Source organism: Carassius auratus, chromosome 28 (genome assembly GCF_003368295.1).
Source record: "Carassius auratus strain Wakin chromosome 28, ASM336829v1, whole genome shotgun sequence".
In the NCBI taxonomy this organism is placed as follows: domain Eukaryota; kingdom Metazoa; phylum Chordata; class Actinopteri; order Cypriniformes; family Cyprinidae; genus Carassius; species Carassius auratus.
In genome coordinates this window covers 16,499,843-16,521,719 of record NC_039270.1, presented here as the reverse complement: position 1 = coordinate 16,521,719, position 21,877 = coordinate 16,499,843, and the positions used below count along the sequence as shown (strand labels likewise).

Sequence of the window (21,877 nt, the reverse complement as noted above, 5' to 3'; positions counted from 1 at the left end):
CCCTGAATCATAATGAAAAATTTTTTTGAAAGGTTTAACAAGTTAAAGGGACCCCTTTAAAGTTGGTCTTCCAGCTAAGGCTGGTGTTCAGCTGGTTAAACTGGTGAGCCATCTGGTCTCCCTACATTACCAACTAAAAAACCCACAACATCCCTCTAAAACCTTCAGAACAGATTGGTATATAATCTTAAACTGCTATCAACAAGTTGTACAAAATTGGGAATTTATCACAAATCACAAAACTGTAGTTTATGCGTGTGTGCATGACAAAAAAAGTGTTTTATGCCAGAAGGACCAGCATGGGAGAGACTAATGTCTGTCATTACACAAGGCCACATTCATGCCCATCATGTTATAATGAGTGTAATCTTTCACTCAGCAAATCATTCCAGACATGAGAAGAAGCTTGGATGGGGCTGCTCACTTTTACAAACCCAAAACTACCCTGCAGTACCTGAACAGACATGTGGATCTCTAATTAAATGAGCATGCAAAAGTAGAAAGGAAATATTATAATGTTCTATGAAGAGAATAAAAAATTGTTATGGGGATGCCTTGCTCATAGAAAATTAAGGTAGCATATATTTAAATAAAAAAATTAACACCCTGTATCACATTACGGCTGAGTTTCAATTTGTTCAGCCTCTTAACTTATGACTGTTTGTTTCCTGTGATCTAGAGAGAAAAGTCTAAGGGAGACAGAGACTATGTGTGTATATTACAAATTAAAACAAGTTTATCTCACTCCAGCAGGTCTGTCCTGATGATCCAGTGCTTCTCCTTTCTGTTCTGATGTTCTCCTCAAAGAATTGTCCAGAAAAGTTTGGTAAATTAACACTTTTATAGCAGTTCTAGCAGTTTCACTTCTTTTTCAGCAGTGAAAACTAGGAGATCTTAAAAACAGCATCAGAACATGTGGGATGCTTGTACTCGACACAAGTGAGATCTGAAGGACTGTAGCTGAAGTGTTTGGTCTGGACATACAACAGAATACATGAAAAGCTCATCAAGGGCATTCTGGAGCTAAACATGAAGCACACATCCTTCAGAGATCACGTTGCAAACCTTTAGTCATATTCTACACTAGCCAATTTCCCAGAACAACTGAAATGAAATGTCTATAAATACAGGTCACAGAATGCAGACGTATACTGAGATGAAAGATAAATCCACTCAGGGTCACTATAGCCCCTGATTCACCAGGAGCTTTAAAGAATGGCGTGTCAAGAAAGATTGAAAGAAAACAGAAGTGCTCTTACCCTGCCATGACGATGAAAAAGTCCAGTCTGTTCCAAGTATCGCCAAGATAACAGCGACGGCCAAAGATCCCCAGAGCCACCATCTTCACCACCATCTCCAGTGCAAAGAAAATATAGATAAATGCATCGAAAGCCTAGAAGAGATCAACAAAGACACAGTGTGCGTTTTAATAGAGCGGCATTAATTCCATATTTTGCTTTGAGACTATCACTATAATGCGCTCCAAAAAACAGCACATATTGGTCCAATCAGATGTACTCAGATGTGAATTGTTTTTATGGATATTGCCACCAGTTAAGCCCTTGAGGGTTTTTTGTCAATTCTCCATCACATTTTTTGTGAAAGGTATAATATTGTGTTTTATGCCTTCATAGTGAAAATAAAATAAATCAAAATCAAATCAGATGTACTCAAAAATGATGTCAATACCACACATTTTCAATTACATTTTTCAAGCTGTAAAGCCAACAATTGTTAATGTCTAAATAAATTCTTAATAATAATGATAAACAAATAATTAATATTTGAATAAAAATAAGAATTTTTATTCAGTCAGAACAACAGACAGATAGCTTGATACCTAGATACTGTAGACAGACAGACAGACAGACAGACAGACAGACAGACAGACAGACAGACAGACAGACAGACAGACAGACAGATAGACAGATAGATAGATAGATAGATAGATAGATAGATAGATAGATAGATAGATAGATAGATAGATAGATAGATAGATAGATAGATAGATAGATGGATAGATAGATAGATAGATAGATAGATTTATAAGAAATGATTAGCTGTCCGGATGGAGTCAGTTCTACAGCGCTGGTTCATGATCCATTAATTGCTCTGCTCATCTGTACGCTCTGCAAAATAAAACCTCCGGACCATTCAAATTTGCTCTGAAAATGAAAGAGTAACCGAGATACTTAGCAACGTGTTGCACGGCATAGTTTTTCTTTAATACACAGTGTCTGACTGCTAACGAGAGCTAATGAGATCCTGAGAGAAGTCAAAAGCTGAATGAGCCTGAAACGAAAGGGCTTTTAAGAACCCTTAAGTGAATGATTGAAGTCCAGTCAGCACCCAGACTGTTCACCTTTACTTCACCTGATCCCAGACGACCCATCCTGGATCTCATTTCCCAACCGACGCTGAGATGACTGACGATCAGAGCATATGCTCTATTTGACTGAAAGCGGTTCTTTCATAAACAACGGAGTCACGCGAGTACACAGACTTAAAGAGGGCTGTTAATTAGCTCCTTAATAAACACTCTGACGCGTGATTTTCGCTGTCAAAGCCCTGCTGTATTCTCATTACGACGCCACAGATAGTTGGGATTTCGAGTGACTGATTACACAGACCAGCCAAGCCGCGATCGCCCTCATCAATGGCTTTGTCTCTGCTCTCATGTTGGTCAATCGTACAGTTTTTAAGTTCAACACTGCAGGGGTAATAATGATGATAGAAGGAGTTAAATTTTCTTGAACATGCGTGTAGAAAATAGAACGTCTGTTATGTTGTGCCCCTTAGTCTTAGTCACTTTGCATGTCCCCAGTTGCCAAGTAGAACTGATAAAGGTTTTGTTACAGACTACAAAGTGTTTATGTGTGCTACAGGGAGGGGACTGTTGGGCAGTGATTCCAATTTGGATGGCTGCCCGCACAAGAAATGGAGAGTTTGAAACCGGCCGGTGCGGATGAGTAAAACAGCTCTGGTTTAAGATCCCCTGTGGGACCAGAGGACGCAAACATCCTGGCACCAAAAGGATGCTTCCTCTAAAGCTACCTTCTTCCTCACGCCATACCGGACATATGGCTCTCTATACGAATCGGTACACACACAGCAAGCAGAAGAGAGACAGACTTTCGTTCCTGCCCACACAGTTTTCATTTCAACCCCGTTAGTTTTGTCTTTTTGTGTTGCAGTCAATCCAAAAAGCTAATGTGAGAAATATCGCATTGCAAACCTTCTTAATTTGCATTTCTCTCTTCAAAACTCTTTTTACACAACGAAAGTATAGCTCTGAACAGCAAGAGCTTACTGAGGGAATACTGTCAGCCATCTTGACTGGTAAAACATTGAGTCATGGCTCTCGCTCCATTTCAGCTGCACCTATGAGAAGGTAAAGCTGACGGCTGATGCCTCCGGCCTGCCGCAACGCAAGCCACTTCCACAGGTAAGCCTGAGATACGAGTTAAGCTCACAGTCAGCATTATTTCCTAATTGGGATATGCACTGTGGAAAGTGATTGGGAATTGCTATAAAATTCAATTTAATTTGGCGGAAAGCCTAGTCATTAAGGGAAGATCTCGATAACTTATCACTTGGACTAAAAGCCTATAAGATGACTTACAGTGCTTCACCTATGTTTCATCCTTGTAAAACTTAAAGGGATAGTTCACCTAAAACTGCATGATTTAGTTTACTTTCTTTTGTAGACCAAAAAAAGATATTTGTTTATGTGTGTTTTACAAGTCAAGGGGGTCAAGTGTTGCTTGGACCCCACTGACTTTGACTGTATGTGCAAAATCACAAGATTTTAAATATATTCCACAGAAGAAAAAAAGTCATAAAGGTTTAGAAAGACAGGAAAGTGTGTAAATGATGACAGAGCTTTCATTTTTGGGTGAATTATGCCTTTAAGCAGTAGGTTTTTCCATCATATCACATTGGGATCACATTGTCTTGATTATTGTGAACACAGATTATGAATCTAGACGGTGTAGCAAAATGTCTCATGGTGTTACACACACTAAGGACATTAACAACTGCAGACAGAAGTCAAACTTACCAACCAACAACCATCCCTGATGACACTGTTCAACAAGAGGAGTGTATAAACTCATCTCATATTGATGTGTTATGGGGACGAGCGGCCCACAAGAGCCCTGTTTTATTTATAAGATACAGAGAGAGTTTATATTGCACACATTGGTGAATATTATGAAAAAAGTAGGGCAAAATACTGCTACTATTTTATTATCTGAATATGAAAGTCAAGACATTTACTCAGTTTCATGTTGCTTCAAACACTTATGAATGACTTTCTTCCACGGTACACAAAATAAATTCTTCAGAATATTAGTACTTGTTGCTCTTTTCCCCCAATGACAATTAATGGTTTTAAAAAGCTGAAAAAAAAAATCATAAGTGGCTCATACAAGTCCTCTGAAGGCAGATTTGAATGACAAACACACCAAAATTTGTTCACAAATCTGACATTGATCTCATGATCATGCAAATGTAAGTTAAGGTGGAACTTAAATTTAGATCTGTTCACCACTTACACCTATAACAAGCCTTCAGCAGAAGACTAGGAATATAGTGTGTTGTTGTATCCACCCCCTCTTATCAAACTTTTATGGTGTTTTGTGTCCTTTTTAAAGCATGAAAGGCTTAGTCTATGTTCATTGTAACTACATTGAAAAGAATGATCATCACCAACTGCATCTTTCAAAACAGCTCCTTTTGTTCTCCACAGAAGCAAGAAAGTCATACAGCACAGGTGGAACACCATGAGTGAGTAAACGAGGACACAGTTTTTAGGTGAGCTAATCCCTTAATGGAGTGTGTTCATGTTTAAACTGTGTCATGAAAGCTGAACTGGAGCAGTGCTATAGGCGATGGTTTTTCTAACACACAACGATCATGTACGTTTTTATGTGAGGTCTCTGAACAGACTCCCTGGACCCAGCCGTCACATCCAGGCAAGCTAATGAACACAGCAGGACTCCTGGGACAGTGGATGCATGGAGAGTTTAGAGGACACATAAAACGTCCCTAATGCTCCCGAAGGATGACATAAGCAATTAAAGGCCATACTCTATCAACACAAACCCCCCCGAGTTCTGTCTGCTTCGTCAACCTCTCGGAATGAGAGAGAGCCTCATTAACCACAGAGAGTCGAAAGGGATGATGATAATAAATGGAGGCAAAGAAAACAGGAAGATTGTATCTTGATACAAGATGAGCTGGGAATCAGTATACGATACGTAACTCTCTTTAACTGACATAAACAATTGCATTTTGACAAGGCACATTAAAAAAATATTGAGGGCTGTTCTGTTGCATCAGGTTGATTTTCTATGTCTGGAAAGAGAGCAACACACATTCTCTGTTTCAAACCCTATGAAGTTATCATTTTAAGATATCTTAGGTTTGTTCCTGCTAAAAAAATGTAGCTTCATTTAAATTATGCATTAAATATTTTAGTTTAGGCAAAATTTTGAGCTACCACTCCATGTATGCTTTGCAGAGAAAAAAAAATTATACTGCAGTAAGGGTACAAAACTTTACCATTGGTGCAGTAATATCTTCTAAAAGGCAAACATTATACCTTCAAGCAGTTATAGTTCATCCAAAAAAAGAAAATTCTGACATCATTTACACACCCTTATATTGTTCCAAACCCTTAAGACTTTGGGGGCCCTATTTTAATGATCTAAGCACATGGTCTAAAGCACACGGCTCAGGTGCACTCAGGGTGTGTCTGAATCCACTTATGCTAGTTTAACGACGGCATGGTCTAAACGGGTTGTCCCTTTTCTCATAATGAGTAATGGGTGATTTTTGGGGCGTAATGTGCAATAAACCAATCAGAGTCTCATCTCCAATCGCCTTTAAAAGCCATTTGCACTTGCATGGCAGAATGCAACTTTTATATGGCGGAATGTAATTTTTCATTTTTTTAAATATTTGTGTGCTGCGCGCATCCCTGTTTGTGTAATAAGCACACTGTACATGCGCTGTGCACCTGCCTATGTTGCACCAAACTTTAGACCAGGTTTGAATTGGTCTATGGTGCAGTCTATTTTTCAGTTCCTCAAAATAGCAATACGATAACAATGCGCCTTAAAACTCACCTCTTTTTTAGACACACATGCCCATTGGCGCACAAATTTCTATTTAAACAACGTGATGCAGGACGGGAAAAAGAAAACTGCATCGGGCTGAAACTAGCAAAGACACTTGCGCTGGGTGTATCATAGGGCCCTTGGTCCCTCCGTTGTAACTTCAAGTAGCCAAAACTTGTAAGATCCACAAAAGTCATAAAGGTGCCATAAAGCAAGACCACATTAATTTAGTAGTTTATTCAAAATCTTGTGAAGAGATAGTGATAAATGGATTTAACTTAGTCTCATCTTTTGGGTAAGTAAATGATGACAATTTTTCATTTTTGGCTAAAATATCACTGAGGTATTACAACAAACCTTTTATATGTAAATATCCCATCACATCACTTTTTTTTTCAGGCAAGACCAAAAGCCACAATTGTATCACAATTATTTTTTATATTGATGCTTTAGTAAGTTATCAAGCTCTACAGTCAAACTAATTTCCCTATTGAGCCCTATAAGGTAACAAATAAATAAAAATAAATAAATAAAGACTGGCAGAGCATTTGATCCATGACATTTAGGTTGCTCACTATGTTTCGGAACAGAGTTAGTTAGTGTAGAGTATATACGTGTCCACACTGACCTGTAGAACCTGACAGCGCTCTGAGGTGCAGTCGATGTTCTCGCAGGGCTGGTACATCCCCAGAGTGACGCAGTTCAGCAGGATCACCATGATACTGATGCGCTCAAACCACGTGAGGAAGCATATGTTAAGGTCAAAATTTATCAGCAGACAAGTAAAAACAATAAACACACATTTAGACATTTACACTTTTTTTTAGGTGCTTACTAATTGCTATAATATTTCTAGGACACTCACTAGTTTAAGGGGGGTCAACAAGGTTCCTGTTTTGAAAGAAATGTACTCAGCAAGAGCAAAAAAATACTGTAATATTTTTCAAATATACATATATATATATATATATATATATATATATATATATATATATATATATATATACTGTATTTTGACCAAATAAATGCAGCCTTTGTGAACATAAGAACATTTTTTTTGAATAGTTGTCTAATAAAGCAGCTTGCACCATAATTGCTAACAGAATAAGTTCCATGCTGCGATTTAATACTTAGGTTTTGAGTTAATGTCAAGCTTTTCAGATTTATCTTCCTTTATTAGCCGTGATTAGGGTTTTGAAAACAAATCTCTTGTTGCTTCCCAAGCAGTAAATATTCACCAAACATACGATTTAACAATTTAATACAATTTAATTTAACATCTTGTTTATTGTGTGTGTGTTTGTATACTTTACATCAAACATGTAATTTATTATTTCACACCAATCTCATCAAATTAACAAACACAGTAATGTATGAACAGGACAAATCCAAAGTCCACTCCACTCATTGAGTAAAACCTCCAGAGTGAAAGCACATCACAGAGAAACACAAAATACACTGAAAAGGCATTTGTCAGCACCTCGTCCCTCAGGCCTGTTAGCTGGAGTGAAATCTTCACGCCTCTCCACTAAATCTCTACAAGCCTCATCTCTTCACCTTTATGGACCATTTCTTTTTCAATTTACTCTACTCCGTCTTTTCCTCCGGCTTGGTCAACCTTTTAGCAAGCTATTTTTTTCTGTTTGCACATACCGTCTGCCCCTCCTCGTTTAACTTCCTTGTTCACTCCATCATATTTCTCTCTTTCTCTCTCCCTCCTGCCTCTCATCTCCAACACGTGTCTTTTATTTCCTGTTTTCATGAAACATTTTCCAGTGTTTGAACTGCATTAGCCACAGGGCAAAAGGGCTGCTGATTCCGCTTTGTGCTGGATCTAACAGCGCTATACATTCCTCAATTAATTAGGGACTACCAAAAATGCACTGCACCGGAAAGAAGCTTCTGGCACTCAGTAAAATGTGATTTATGGGCAAATTTTCACTTTTTCCCCCTTCAACCTCATTCAAACTTTCAATGAAGAAAAATGTACATTTCAGTATGCATGTGCTATATTAGACTAAGGGGTTTGCTACAGTGCTGGCCACACTCTGAACTTGTGTGTGTGATATTGTAAAAGCCTCGCAGGCTTGTGTTTCTGTTTAATCATTAGAATGGAGACTGCAACCCCCATAGGGATAAAGCAAGCACCCGTATCATGCTGCAAAGCATTCACTATGGTTACTGCAGGAAATTGCTTCTTTCTTTTTTATATTATTGTTGATACCTCATCAGGTTCTAAGGCGAGCTTTTGACAGAGGGAAAAAAGCGCCAACAGAAACACTTAAATGACATTAAAGGGACAGGAGCACAGAATCAATCTCACAGTACACATCACAGAGAGAGAGAGAGAGAGAGAGAGAGAGAGAGAGAGGGTTGGGAGACAGAAAAGGAAGAGAGCGAGTCAAGGCCGATAGGCTGACAGAAACACGGCCCGTTTATTTAAAGAAAGGTAGAAGGAAGGCTGAAGGGGTGTGAAATAAGGAAATCACATGCACACGGGGAAAACATTTCACTCAAAGAAGTATTGGAGAAAAAAGGTAGATGGTCACAGTAGGATCAGTGAGGATGAGGATTTGCTGCAGATTTTGCTTCAGGACCTGATCTCACTTTGGATATCAAGTGGAAACCAAACACAGTTCCAGCACTGTTTATCATATAAAATGTCCTTAAAAATCAAATGAGGGAATTTTTTAAAAGGGGACACGAAATATTTACATGAATGAGAGATTGCTCTAAAAAAAAAAAAAAAACCTGCAAGTTTCAAAACTATTTGAAACTATTTTGCAGTTTGAAATGTTAATTATTATTTTCTACCCTTCTGAATTGGCCAGATTTGAAATTGCGACAATTTCTCCTCAACACACCCCTTACTTCAAGATCATCTATCTAAGAGTCTATCGTTGATTTGATTTCGCCAAAACTCTCATTCTAATCAATAACACAATCTGTTCTGCTTAATTAACAATAATCTTATTTAAGTCATGTTTTCACTGTTTTAGTTATGATGAAAGTATTTCTGAGAACCTGATGAGGTATCAACAATAATATAAAACAGAAAGGAGAAATGTTTATAGACAGCCGGTGATATTATTGACAATGTAAAAAAAATAAATAAAAAAAAAACAATACATATTTTTATTGTCAAATAGTTGATTGATCTAATATGACCTAATGTAAGAGCCTGCAATGACACAATTTGACCAGTGTGGTGCGCAACACAAGACCAAAAGTTGGAATAAGCTACACAACATTTAGGGTGCTTTCACACTAGCACTTTTGGTGCGCACCCGGGGTCGATTGACGTCAGAATTCAGTTCGTTTGGATGATGTGAACGCTGTCTTCCGTACTCGGATGCGCATCCCGCGAACCGTACCCGAATCCGCTTAAAAATGGTGGTCTGGGGTACACTTCATGTGAACTCTGGTATGGATCACTGCTCATGTGAACGCAATCATACCAAATCGCGTTGAGTGAACTGCTTTTAATGACAAATTATTTGATGAAAATGTGTATTTGTGTGTGTGTTTCACTAACTTTCCTGATGAGCGTGACTGACGCGCTGCAAGCAGAGAGCTGTACATCTCATTTATGTTCGCCTTCAACGTTCTTTAGAGCATTTTCAGTAAATTCGTAAGACAGACGCAAGTGCCATTATGTACCGAAGCTTCATCAACAAAACGAACAGTTCAAAAGCGTAATACATAAAAGTGCAGAGAGTAATGTTATTCATTTGCCGCCTTCTCCTGCTGTCGTTACCAAGCAACGGGGTAAACAGCTGCTGGCTTGATGACGCAAGCGAACCGCGGTTCGGATTCAAACATTACAATATGAACACAGTCCAGCGGGGGCAGGGGGAGGGGGGAGCAACCAAACTCGGGTTCAGACCAGGCAAGTGAAACAAGTATGAAAGCACCCTTAAAGTATGAACAGATTTTAAAACACTAGGCATCATACACTTACTGACTTTATACTAGTCACAGAGGAAAAATTGTCCATCATACACTAAAATTTAAATTCCTTCCAATCACATCAAACTCTGCAGAAACATACGTGTAATAGGAGACACGTGACGAATGGAAACAATGTGTGTTCTAAAATCTACTGAAAATATCAACATGTTTGATCTCCCCCGACTGGATGGAATCAGAGTCTGAAGTCTGTGACCATCGGACACTACGCACGTTGCTTTGAAATCTGTCAACTCAAATCTGCAGACTGGCTTTGACTTTCAGCAACTAGCATTGACTTCTCCAGACTGTGATTCGGGGGGAAATCATGTAGTAAATTCCAACCTTAATTGTTAAAAAAACCCTGTAAGATTATTTATTTATCAAAATAATCATTTGTTGCAGACCTAATGGACAGCAAATATGACCAATTCATTCACCATTGGCCATCATGACAATGGTTTTGCATACCTTTGACAAATATGCAAAATGTCTCAATGATAAGATCATGCATGATGCATGAGAAAGCTCTTATCAGAAAGAGGAGGGTCAGAGTATCAACAGCCAATCACAGACACTTCCAATCAGGCTTCCTGAGGCCCATCAGAAAAACGACACAGCACCATGTGCCAATACATGTGCCATCAGAGCCACGGTGATTAAGTGTAGCACCGACAGAGAGCGATAGATGAACGAGAGAGAGGAGGAGCAGGAGCAGATGGATGATAAGCGTGATTAGTGACGAAACAAGTTCATTTTGAGAGCAGCTCCATCAGTTACAAGTGCTAGCTGATTAAGACAGCCACGGCTTATGTTTAAGTCAACATAATACTGTGACAACTGAGGAGGAGAAGGATAAAGATGGGACTGTAATTGGCACCCTGAAGTGAAAGAAACTAAAGCACAGAGAGAGGGGTCAGACACAATGAAGCACAATTAGAAGGGAGGAACAGGTGTAGACTGATCTTTATGTGTTCATCATGGAAGTGTAACTCTTTGTCCTCAATAGTTATTAAAGCTACAGGGTAACACTCATACTAAATAAATAAATAAAGATAATATAAAAATTAATTTGTCATTGTGTGTATATATATATATATATATATATATATATATATATATATAATACACACACACACACATACATACACACACACACACTGTAGTCTAATTTCTTCTCATTTTTGAGTTGGATATGTTGAGCGAAGGGAATGAAGAGCAGTTGATAAGGAGGAAGGGGCCTATTTTAGGATATTCCGCTCCCCCAGAGACTTTAATAATGAGACCAGGACTCTAGGTCCCACAGAGGACACAATATTTGTCTCACATTGCAGAACAAACTCAGATTTGAATGCACCACTGGTGCTGCGCAGAAGCATACTAAACAGATTAGACGGACAAGCTAGCGTGGTGTGAGTCGGCGGTTAAAGCACATGCTGTAAATGTTTCTTCACACACAGACAGGCTGCAGATGTGACATCTGGCCTTGTGCATGAGCTAATTCCTCTACAAAAACAGCTCTGTCCATCGCACTTTCTCTGTTTCTCATAAAGTTCTGCTGCCCTTCAGAAGCAGAGTTTTAAGGAATTGTGCAGCTGATGTGAATGCTGTTAAAAACATAGATCATTTAATTACTATGCCTTCAAAGATCTCAATAAAGTCTCATTTTAGACTAATTTAAAGACAGCATCACATGCAATCTTCATGAGAGAAGGCAATCCCAAAATGCATTGCAACTATGCATATGTGAAAAGAAAATGTATCCATGATAACAAAAGATTTTTAATACATTTTTATTACATTCACTCTGAAAATGAATTCAGTAATTAAAAATTAATTATTTTACCACTATTTGCGTTTGTTATTTCCATGCTTTTTAGAGTTTTGCAGCATTAGCTTAGCAACATGTGAAGAAATGGTTATACCAAAATGCGTTGTGAAAAATACTAAAATTTATTAATAAAATAGTTCAATAAATAAAAATAAACCATTTAACATAATACGTATGTATGTTATATAATTTTATGATGAGAGTATTTTAGCATTATACAATAACAATAAATAAATAAATAAACCTGGTTTTCTGGTCTTTGTTGATTTATAGGCAGATCTACCTGTAGCTGGTTTCCCATCCTGCAGCCGATTTAGTCAATTTTGTCTCCCCAGTGCGAAATGTGTCCAAAACCTCTCTGAAACCAGCAAACAGTACAGGATGGGAGATTAGCAAAGACCAGCAAACCAGTTTAAGCTGGATCAAGTAATTTTTTCAGCTGACAGTTCGCTGAGCTTCTTAAGCTCCTGCAGCCTTTGGAAGAAAAACATTGTATTTCGCAAAAACGAATCACTGATTCATTGAATCACTTTGAATCAGCAAATCAGAAGGGGGGAAAGGGAAAGGGTATTACACATTCTTTCTCAAACTGTCATCATATATCTTCTTTCTGTCATTCTCTCTCTGATGGAGACTTCTGAGGCGAGTTTGGTCGTCACCCGACGAACGCTCACACTATGCTTCAGACGACTTACAGCCACACAGAGCTTAGCAAATAATCGAAGCCATTCCTCAGCTGACTGCCTTTGCGCTCGTTTAGCTGTTCCGCTTTAACCACACAACTCTCAGTGGAAAAGGGAACAAATTCCAGAAGCACTCCCACCTCCCTCCGCGCATTAGCATTAAGTGTGCGTATGTAAAGAGCTCGCAGGCAGTGTGTTTTGAAGGGAGAGTGTGCGACACTTGCTTTGGTTATTGGTGTTAAGAGATGTTAAGAGGAGGATTAATAACGGCAGTTAACTAAAACCTTTCACCGTTATCTCACTATAAAAGCGAGTATGCACGTCCCTTGAGTACACCACAGCTCTGTGAAGAGAAACAGTGTGGATCTCCATTGTGTACAATCGACAGAGCACCTCTGAACTCTGCCTGCATCACTGTCCTTAATTGTGTGGGTTTGTATGGGCAGTTTGAACTTTGCCTGCTCTTCTGGTATACTATGTTTTTGTGTGCGTGTGTGTGTGCGAGTAATTGCGTGCTGCACTCTCGTTAGATGACCGTGTGGTGTGAAGTGTGAGTGTCCGTGTGAAACTCTCTCGACGAAGGCCATGGTGACTCATGGCTGCCTGTGGGAGCAGACTCATCTTCCAGTAAATTAAAAACTCACCCCGTCTCTCAGATCTAAGATCACCTCTCCAAACCTAGCTAAATAATATTAACCACAATCGGCAAAACAGCAGAAATGGATATCGGTCCAGTGGATTCTTTACAGACCGAAGATCAGATACATGGAAATAAGAAAAGCAGGTCACATGACTTATCTAGCTGAAAAATACTGTAATAGAAGTATATTACTCATTATATTTTATTCTTATTATGACAGATTATTTCAATAAAGAAGCTAATTGTGGATTATTGTGAAGTTTTTATCAACTGTTTGGACTCTCATCCTGATGGCACCCATTTACTGCAGAGAATGTTAAGCTAACTTTTTCCAAATCTGTGGCAATGAAGAAAATCTGATCGTTGGATCCCTATTAAAAAATAAATATACTAAAATGTATTTGAAATTCAATTCAATTCATGCTAAGTATAATACAAATACATTTACATATTTATATACTTACTAGAAATACCCTGCAATTGTACCTTTGGTTTACTTAAAGCCTGCTAAATTGGAACAACTAGTTTTGCACTTAATGCACTTCAGTTGTGCAGAAGTTGAGCTGAAGTCCAACTAAACATACACTGAAGTATATTTGATTTTGCTAGTGGAACTTGTGCAAGTATACTTCATGTACACTTTAAATATCTTGCATTTAAAGACTGATATTATTAAAAGATTATATGGTCCTCATCAATAATGACATTAAAACACATTTTAAGCTTAATATTAAGAAATGTGCATTGTGCACAAGTAGTTTGGTCATGGCTTGTAGCCATGCTTTTAGCTTTTTTAGCTTTCAGTCATCACTTTCACCCATGCTTTTTGCCATTAGTTTTTGTGTAATTTGAGTGCGGTTCCAGCGTGCTTCGGCCAGCATGCCCGCTGCTACTGAGCCATGATGAGAAGAAATGCATAGTTTCGTCAAACTTTACTTCTATTCTTTTACTTTAGTTTCTTTTCTATTCTGTTAAGAGTTTAATCTTCTGAGTTAAGTTTTGTCGCCGTGTCTCCAACCTCGAATGCCCGTCTAAAACTTCAACCTGCCCACAACTCCACATATCTTCAGCCAATGCCCAACCATTGGCTTCCCAAGACATAATTTCAATGACTACTGAACTTAACCAGCTACTCAGCAACCTCGGGAAACCTTCTGTTCAGCAAGGACAACAACAAAGGGAACCCCCTAAACAAGCAACGGAAGTACCTCCTGATTCTGAAATGGTGCAGTTAATAGACCTTTTAACCTCATTGAGGAACTCAATTTGAGGGTTAATAAAGTGATCGATAGTTGTTCAGGTCAATGCAATTGCACATTTTGCTATAAATTTGGGATTTCACATTTTCATTCTCTGAAACTCATTCTTTCCTCACTTTCTCCCTGCAACTTGTATGAATGTGTGAATGCGTGTGTGTATAAGATAAGTTTATATGTCTTAGATTTATCCAATAAAGTCTTATTTATATATTTATATTTGAAAAGAGAAGTATCTTGTGTTTTGTGCTTACAAGTTAATGTCTTAAACTGCCGATCTTATTAAAAGTGACATGACATACAGCCAAGTATGGTGACCCATTCTCAGAATGGTTTTCACTATATCTAGGATTTTTATATCCATTGCAGAGTTTATTTTATACGGCTCATTTTTCAGCCGTAAGACAGTGATTCTGTCCAAATCCCCTATAAAATCTTAAACATATTTTAAGGGAAACAGGTCAATTTAGCTCAAAGGGGTTCACCCTTTGAGCTAAATTGACCTGTTTCCCTTACAATATGTTAATACATTTGAACTGATGTATTTTAAATATATATATATATATTTTTAACCAGGGTTGGCCTTAGGGTGTCAATTTTCAGCAATTTTTTATTTTACTGTGTTATACATTAACTCAAGAGTAAATACAACACTGAATCATGTACTGAAGGCTCTAGAAGTAAAACATTCCAATCCAGCCTTCATTTTCACAATCCATGTGATCATAATTTCTCTCTCCTTATTTTTTCTCAGCTCTTTATCTGCTAAATTTGTTAGCTAACTGCAGCACACTTACTGCTCAAGAGGACAGCGTGTTGAGCCACCAAATAAAGTAGGCAGACGCTGGCTGGATGTCACTACTCAGAGTCAGACAAATATACATAAGTACACACTTCACTAAAAAACCCTTGACCTTCTTAACAGCCTCATAGTGTTAAGAAAGACTCTCTTGTCAAGGAACTCTTGTCATCATCCAGCAAATCTCAGCTAAACACACACATTTTCAGCTGCTGAAGACACGTTAACCCCTTTGCGGAATGAGTAAAAATCTTTATAACTAAAGTTGATCAACCGATAAGAGACAATAGGCTACACTTCATTCCTTGATCAGAAAGCTCATTTTAAAAGGATAGTTAAGCCAAAAATAAAAATTTCCTCCATTTGTTCCAGACAGTTAACTTTCATATTATATATTTTTTCCAAACTATGGAAGTCAATGACTACATTCGAAATTTGGGTTACCAACATTCTGCAAACTATCGCCTTTTGTGCTCAACAGAATAAAGAATCTCATACAGGTTTGGAGCAACTTGAGGATGAAATGATGACAGAATTTTCTTATATTTTGAGTGGTATGGTCCTGTATAGTACAGTACAATATGCAACTATTTCTGTTTCCACTGTCAGAAGTTGTGAATGGTAACAAAATAGCGAACCGTCCCAAACCAATTTCTTGGTACCCTTCCGTTGGGGTGCCTAGCACAGCAAAGGGTTCCAAAGGGTGGAGCTAAACTCACCGCAGAACGTTGATTGGTTGACTAGAATCATCACTTTTGCATAAACAAAAAAAAAAAAAAAAACTTTTATTTTATAATTTTAAATCTTCACACAGACAACAGCCATTTCTCAATATGTGTTATTGTCTGTTCTTGAGGACTTGTGAAACGTTTGTTGCCCAAAAACTGTCATTTTCTAAATATTACGGTTATTGTGTCATGAAATGTAGTTTTAAGAGTTTTTCAGGTGATAATGTAATTGTTTAAAACTCAAATCTGCAGTTTATTTATAAAGATAGCACCTATTTAAAAATTTGCTATGCCGATTTCGGAGCTCCAGGCGATCACCGGGCGCTCAGTGCTCATGTATCCACAGAGAGCAGCCTTTGCTCGGCTAGTCCTTCTGACATTTCCCGCTGACACTGATGTCTCTGTAGTGATTAAACATGAGATACGATTCATTTTGGGTTGGCTATATTTAACAGGCATTTGTGGTCTCATGAATTTATTATTTGTTGCTGGTCATATCGTGTTGGCTGAGCACAAAGATATGTTTACCTTATATTTAATTTAAACTTTACCATAGTACAGCGCTGACTTTGTAGCATACGTTTGACTGAACTGTTTGCTTTTGTCTTAATTTCCTATTATATAAGCCTCGTATACTTTGTACTTATACTTTTTTAATTGCTATTATTGTTTAAAACTGAGATTTAACAGAAAGAGTCAGAGTTTTGCTAATTGTCGCAGTTCACCGTCAATCACTTTCCGTCATACACCACGCCTACCAAGTAAGGGTACTATTGGCAGTGGAAATGCAAGCCTGATCAGGGTTACCCATACCGAATCATACTGTACTTTACCGTACCGTACCTCTCAATGGAAACGAGCCAATAGAAAGGACGGGGCAAGTTAGAGCACACAAGCTATGTTTTAAAACCTAGTTAGCCACCTAACTAGACAAAATTTATCCCAAAGGCAGTTAAATTAGATGGAAAAAAAACATGAGCCAAATGAGTAAGAAAAATGTTTAATTCAAGAAATATTCTCTAAAAAGAAGAATATTCTCATTCAAAATGCATTCATGCAAAATCATCTAGACAGCGCAACAATCAACAGTGACGTAGTCAACACAGATGCACACAAACACACATTTGTCTTAAGGGTGTAAGGGTGGGCGAGAATAAAGCGAGGGAAAGGAAGGGAGTGTGTCTGTCTCCCAGATGTTAAGCTGCACTGGACCTTGACAGTAGCCCGAGACAAGCCGGGCCCTGTTGCCACAGCAACAGGATCAGATGAGGTGCCTCCTCAGATACTGAGCTAAACACAGTGTCTCTCCTGTGAGGGGAAACAAAATGGAAGATGCAAAGAGCGCACGAGCGCTTTGATTTTATGTGCATGCCGCTCATGTGTCAGAAGATCTGAAGATCACGCCGCAGATTGGAGAGACAGACCAAGCTTGTATGAACCCCATTTTCATAGCAATGACATGACAATAAGGATGATAATGAGCTGATGTCATAAATACCAGGATGTAGTGCATTCTAAAAAAAGGAATTCGGGATGCTCCCTTTCTGCTTTCATCACGTTAACACACACACACCATCTCACCAGCTGGGTGCTAATTGATCCTCCAGTGTCCCAGAAGGCTTTGATCTATTGATCATGGCAGTGTTTTATCTGTGTGTATCAGAACGCTTAGCAAGGTTTGATCTTGGTCTGTTTTATGTTGGGAGAGTGTGCATTTATGTGCAACCTCAAACGGCTGCTCTTCTGTACTTAAGTGGGTCCTACAGGCCCCCAAAAGTTTTCTAGCACCTCAGAAGACATGATTTAGACACCAGCGGATAAAGTTACAACGGGAGTCCGCCTCCCTCTCGCCTCCTCTGAGCCCACTGAGTTCTAATGGACCCCTACAGCACATGGTGAGTTTAGTGGGGGGTAATTGAGAATGAATGGGGAATGAATGGCCTCCATCGCAATATGATTACAAAAGACATGATTGGTTCATGTGATCAGGAATGAACATTATATTGTTCAATCGATCTGAATTAACAAAATAATGGCTTTCATTGGAAGACAAATAAAAAGTAAGTAAACAACTCACACACTTAGATATAACCACTTTGCTAGGTCCAAAAAAAAATGGCCTGAATAAACAATATGTTGGAGATTTTAGTGAGTAATCAGCTTGGTAACATTTTAAATAAATCTCCATCTCTGTGAACAATATTTTGACGGCTGATGATCTGAAAAATTAAGTTAATTAAGTGGTAAATGACTGGCAGCTTATTTTTGCCAAACAACAAAAAATTTTTTAAATTAAAGTAAAATTACTTCAAATCTTAATTGAAATAAAATGCAAAAACAATAATTTTACAGAAATTTTAGAATTATAATTTGTTTTTGTTTTTTGATATTTTACTTTAATTTTATGGTTTTTGTTTGGCAGATGTAGCTGCCAGTCATTTACCATTTGTTATGGTACTTTTATCTACAGTCCAACACCCTTATTTTACAGATTTCTTCTTGTTTCAATTACAATAATTTACATTAATTTTACTGTTTTTGTTTGGCAGCCATAGCTGCCAGTCATTTACAGTTTTTACGCTACTTTTTCACAGTCTAAAACCCTTATTTTACAGATTTTTTTGTTTTGTTTTGTTTTGTTTTAATCACGATAATTTACTTTAATTTTACTGTTTTTGTTTGGCAGTTGTAGCTTCCAGTCATTTACCATTTTTTATGGTACTTTTTTACAGTCTAAAACCCTAATTTTACAGATTTTTTTTTGTTTTGTTTTAATCACGATAATTTACTTTAATTTTACTGTTTTTAATTTTACAGCATAGCTGCTAGTCATTTACCATTTTTTAATTTTTTTTTTTTACAGTGCATTCATATATGAGAGGACTGATGCTGTCTCTTGAACATCTACATGTATTTATCTGACAATGTTTCAAATGCACGACACACAAGGTAAAAATAAGTTGTTTGGCATCGGATAGTCAGAAAGTGTCAGAGAAGATGAAGAGTACAAGAGGGTGACTGATGAGGATTGAAAAGTGATTGAGAGCAAGTGACGGGTGGAAAGAGTAAAAACAACTAGAGAGAGAGTAAAAGTGACAAAGGAAATGGACTTCTGCATGACGACACACATAACTCCATGACAACACCAGCCTCCCTCCAGCCATCTGTCGCTCTTTCCCTCCTTCTCCGTTTCTCCATGTCTTCGAATATTTCCCTATGTTTCCCTCATCACTTCACTTTTGACCTTTCCTTTCACAATGTTTGCTCCTGGCACTGAGAGCGGAAGAGAACAAAGCAATGAAGGGAAGCCATGCGAACGCATAAAGAAAGATCTTTCACTCAACAAGCTTCCTACTCAATGGGCTATATATTGGAATTAAGGAAATAGAGTAATATTTTCCAGCAAGTTTATCACACTTTGAGGTGTAACGTGGCACCAAATGGAACTGTAAAATTGACTGTTTTCGAACGGGATTTTCGAAGATTTAATAGCACTTACTTGACTGGCATCACTTGGTTGAGCCAGAAGGTGAAATGCCAGAACATTTGAACAAACCTTCTGCCTTCTGCCTTCTCTTATTATAAAGTATATTATAGGGATGCACCGAAATTTCGGCCACCGAAAATTTTCGGCCGAAAATGGCCTTTTTGGTTTTCGGCCGATAGACTTTTATCACCGAAACAACACGGCCGAAATGTTGTGATGACGCAAACAGAAACCGCGACCTGCACGTGCACTTGCATAGCGCAGACCACGAGCTCCCCGCAACATTCACTTCACACCAGTGAGAACATTCTCTCTCTTCGTATTCCTTTATTCGCAGCAGTAAAGCGTCTCCTAACAAAGAAATTAAGACGGACCACGAAGTAAAAACAAAGAAAAGTACAGTCTTATAGAGTCTGTTGGCGCACGTCTCATTGAGATCTTTTCGGATCCTCTGCACTTCATCGCGAATGTGCTTGATCCGCGTTATAAAGACCATTAACGTTACTTGGATGCGGAAATAAGGCAGCGCGCACGAGAAATGATCCAGGCCGCGCTGGATGCGGAGAACCCGCGTGGAGACGGAGAAGCGCCAAGCGCAGGAGACTGATCAGAGCGCAGAAAAAAAAAACTGGTCTCTGCACCAGATGAGGGGCATGCACCATCGTTGTCTGATATGTTCAGTGGAATTCTGCAAGAAAGTGCCTCAAATAATAATAATACATTGGCTTTTTTGTTCTTAGGCTACTATATATACACACACACACACACAAACATACATACATAATATCAGATTGTAGCCATATTTATGCTAGATTTCTGCTTTAATTTGATAAAAATGTTTATTTATGCCCTGGCCCTATTTAAATACACTCTCTCAAATATTTCTCAAATGTCAGGCAGATGACAAGCTCAACTGCTCAACAGCTAGATGGTTATCTGTCTGAAGTCCCCATCCCCAGAAGTGATAACAGTCTTGCCAACTGGAGAAGTAATGCACTTTCTAGTCCTACATAGAAAATTTCAAATGCACTTCACCTAAATGCACTTTGTTTTTATGAGAGAACTGTTCATTTTAAAACCTTTCTGCAGGCCAGTAGTCCTGTACATTATTATTAAATATACACATGAGTGGGATACATTTTTAGTTTGAATTTTATTTTATACTGTGCATTGTTGCAATGTGCTTAATAAATATTTGCATCATTTGTAATTATGTATTTTTATGTATTTTTTTAAATAAGTTATGTAATTGTAATTATCTTTGAAACTTTAATATTAATTTATGCAATTGCAATGTCTTAATTTTAGTAAAGTTAGTACACGGTCATAGCAATAAATGCAATGGTACTAATAATTGACATAATTTCATTCGGTGTTTCGGTTTCGGTTTTCGGCCTTGGTTTTCTCTTTTTCGGTTTTCGGTTTCGGCCAAGAATTTTCATTTCGGTGCATCCCTAGTATATTATTGAACAACAGCTATTCGACAAGCTTAATTATGGCTAATACACTCACACTCTCAAGACTAACTTTATCCAAAACTCTAACCCCAACAAAAAACTTTTGCAGTTTTAGAATTAAAACAAACACTGTAGCATAATTTGGAAGTAATTCTTTTTCAAGACTGCCTAATTTGAGAATGTGATATACTTTGGGGTAATTATAGCTCACTTTTCTTTCTCTCGCTGCCTAGCGTAATGAAATAACAGCTGGACAACAGCAGAGACTGAATTTACAGTGAAAAAATGAGAACCAGTGTGGATGATCATTTTCATGCGAGGTGGTGGAGGACATGGCAGTTAAGTGATTCAGAGAGCCCAGGAGCTCAAGACCTTCATTCATATTTTACATGAATCTAATGCAGAGACATGAACCATTTGCATAGAGTGTCCAAAGGAGCCAGATCAGATGACCTGAGTGCAGCAATGCATAACAAGCCTGGGACCGAAAACTGTCTCTCGGTTTCTCCTGCTCTCACTCGGCACGTCAGATCATTATCCATCACTTTGATGGACTGAGATAAGCTTTCCATCATGATCTATTTATATCCAGTGTTTTTCCTTTTCCAAAATATTATATATACATATACATCATTACAATCCCTTGTGTAGTTTTACTTAACATTAATATAAGCAAATACAAAAATTCTATTCAAACTAATGATGCACCAATGTTAAAATTCAGTCCAATACCAAAAGCCTGATGATAATTTGATAACTGATAAATGCTGAAAATAAAAATCTATAAAATTTTGTCTAAAATAAAGAAAGAAAAACAAAACTCTAACACTTTAGAATAGGGAACACACATTAACTACTAACTAAAAGTTTTCTCTGAATAAACTTCTAATGTGCTGCTCATTACTGGTTAGTAGGGTGGTTGTTAA

The 21,877-nt window shown here is 37.9% G+C and overlaps 1 protein-coding gene across 1 annotated transcript in view; it reads right to left on the bottom strand.

The window, feature by feature from the left end:
- Positions 1 to 21,877, bottom strand: part of cacna1ia (calcium voltage-gated channel subunit alpha1 Ia) — a 186,791-nt gene that overhangs the window by 98,011 nt on the left and 66,903 nt on the right. Inside the window, exons 3-4 of the mRNA XM_026208214.1 lie at positions 6,751 to 6,862; positions 1,260 to 1,393 (exon numbers count right to left, since the gene is read on the bottom strand). Coding sequence (XP_026063999.1) covers positions 1,260 to 1,393; positions 6,751 to 6,862 — 246 coding nt within the window. The remainder of the gene's footprint in view (positions 1 to 1,259; positions 1,394 to 6,750; positions 6,863 to 21,877) is intronic.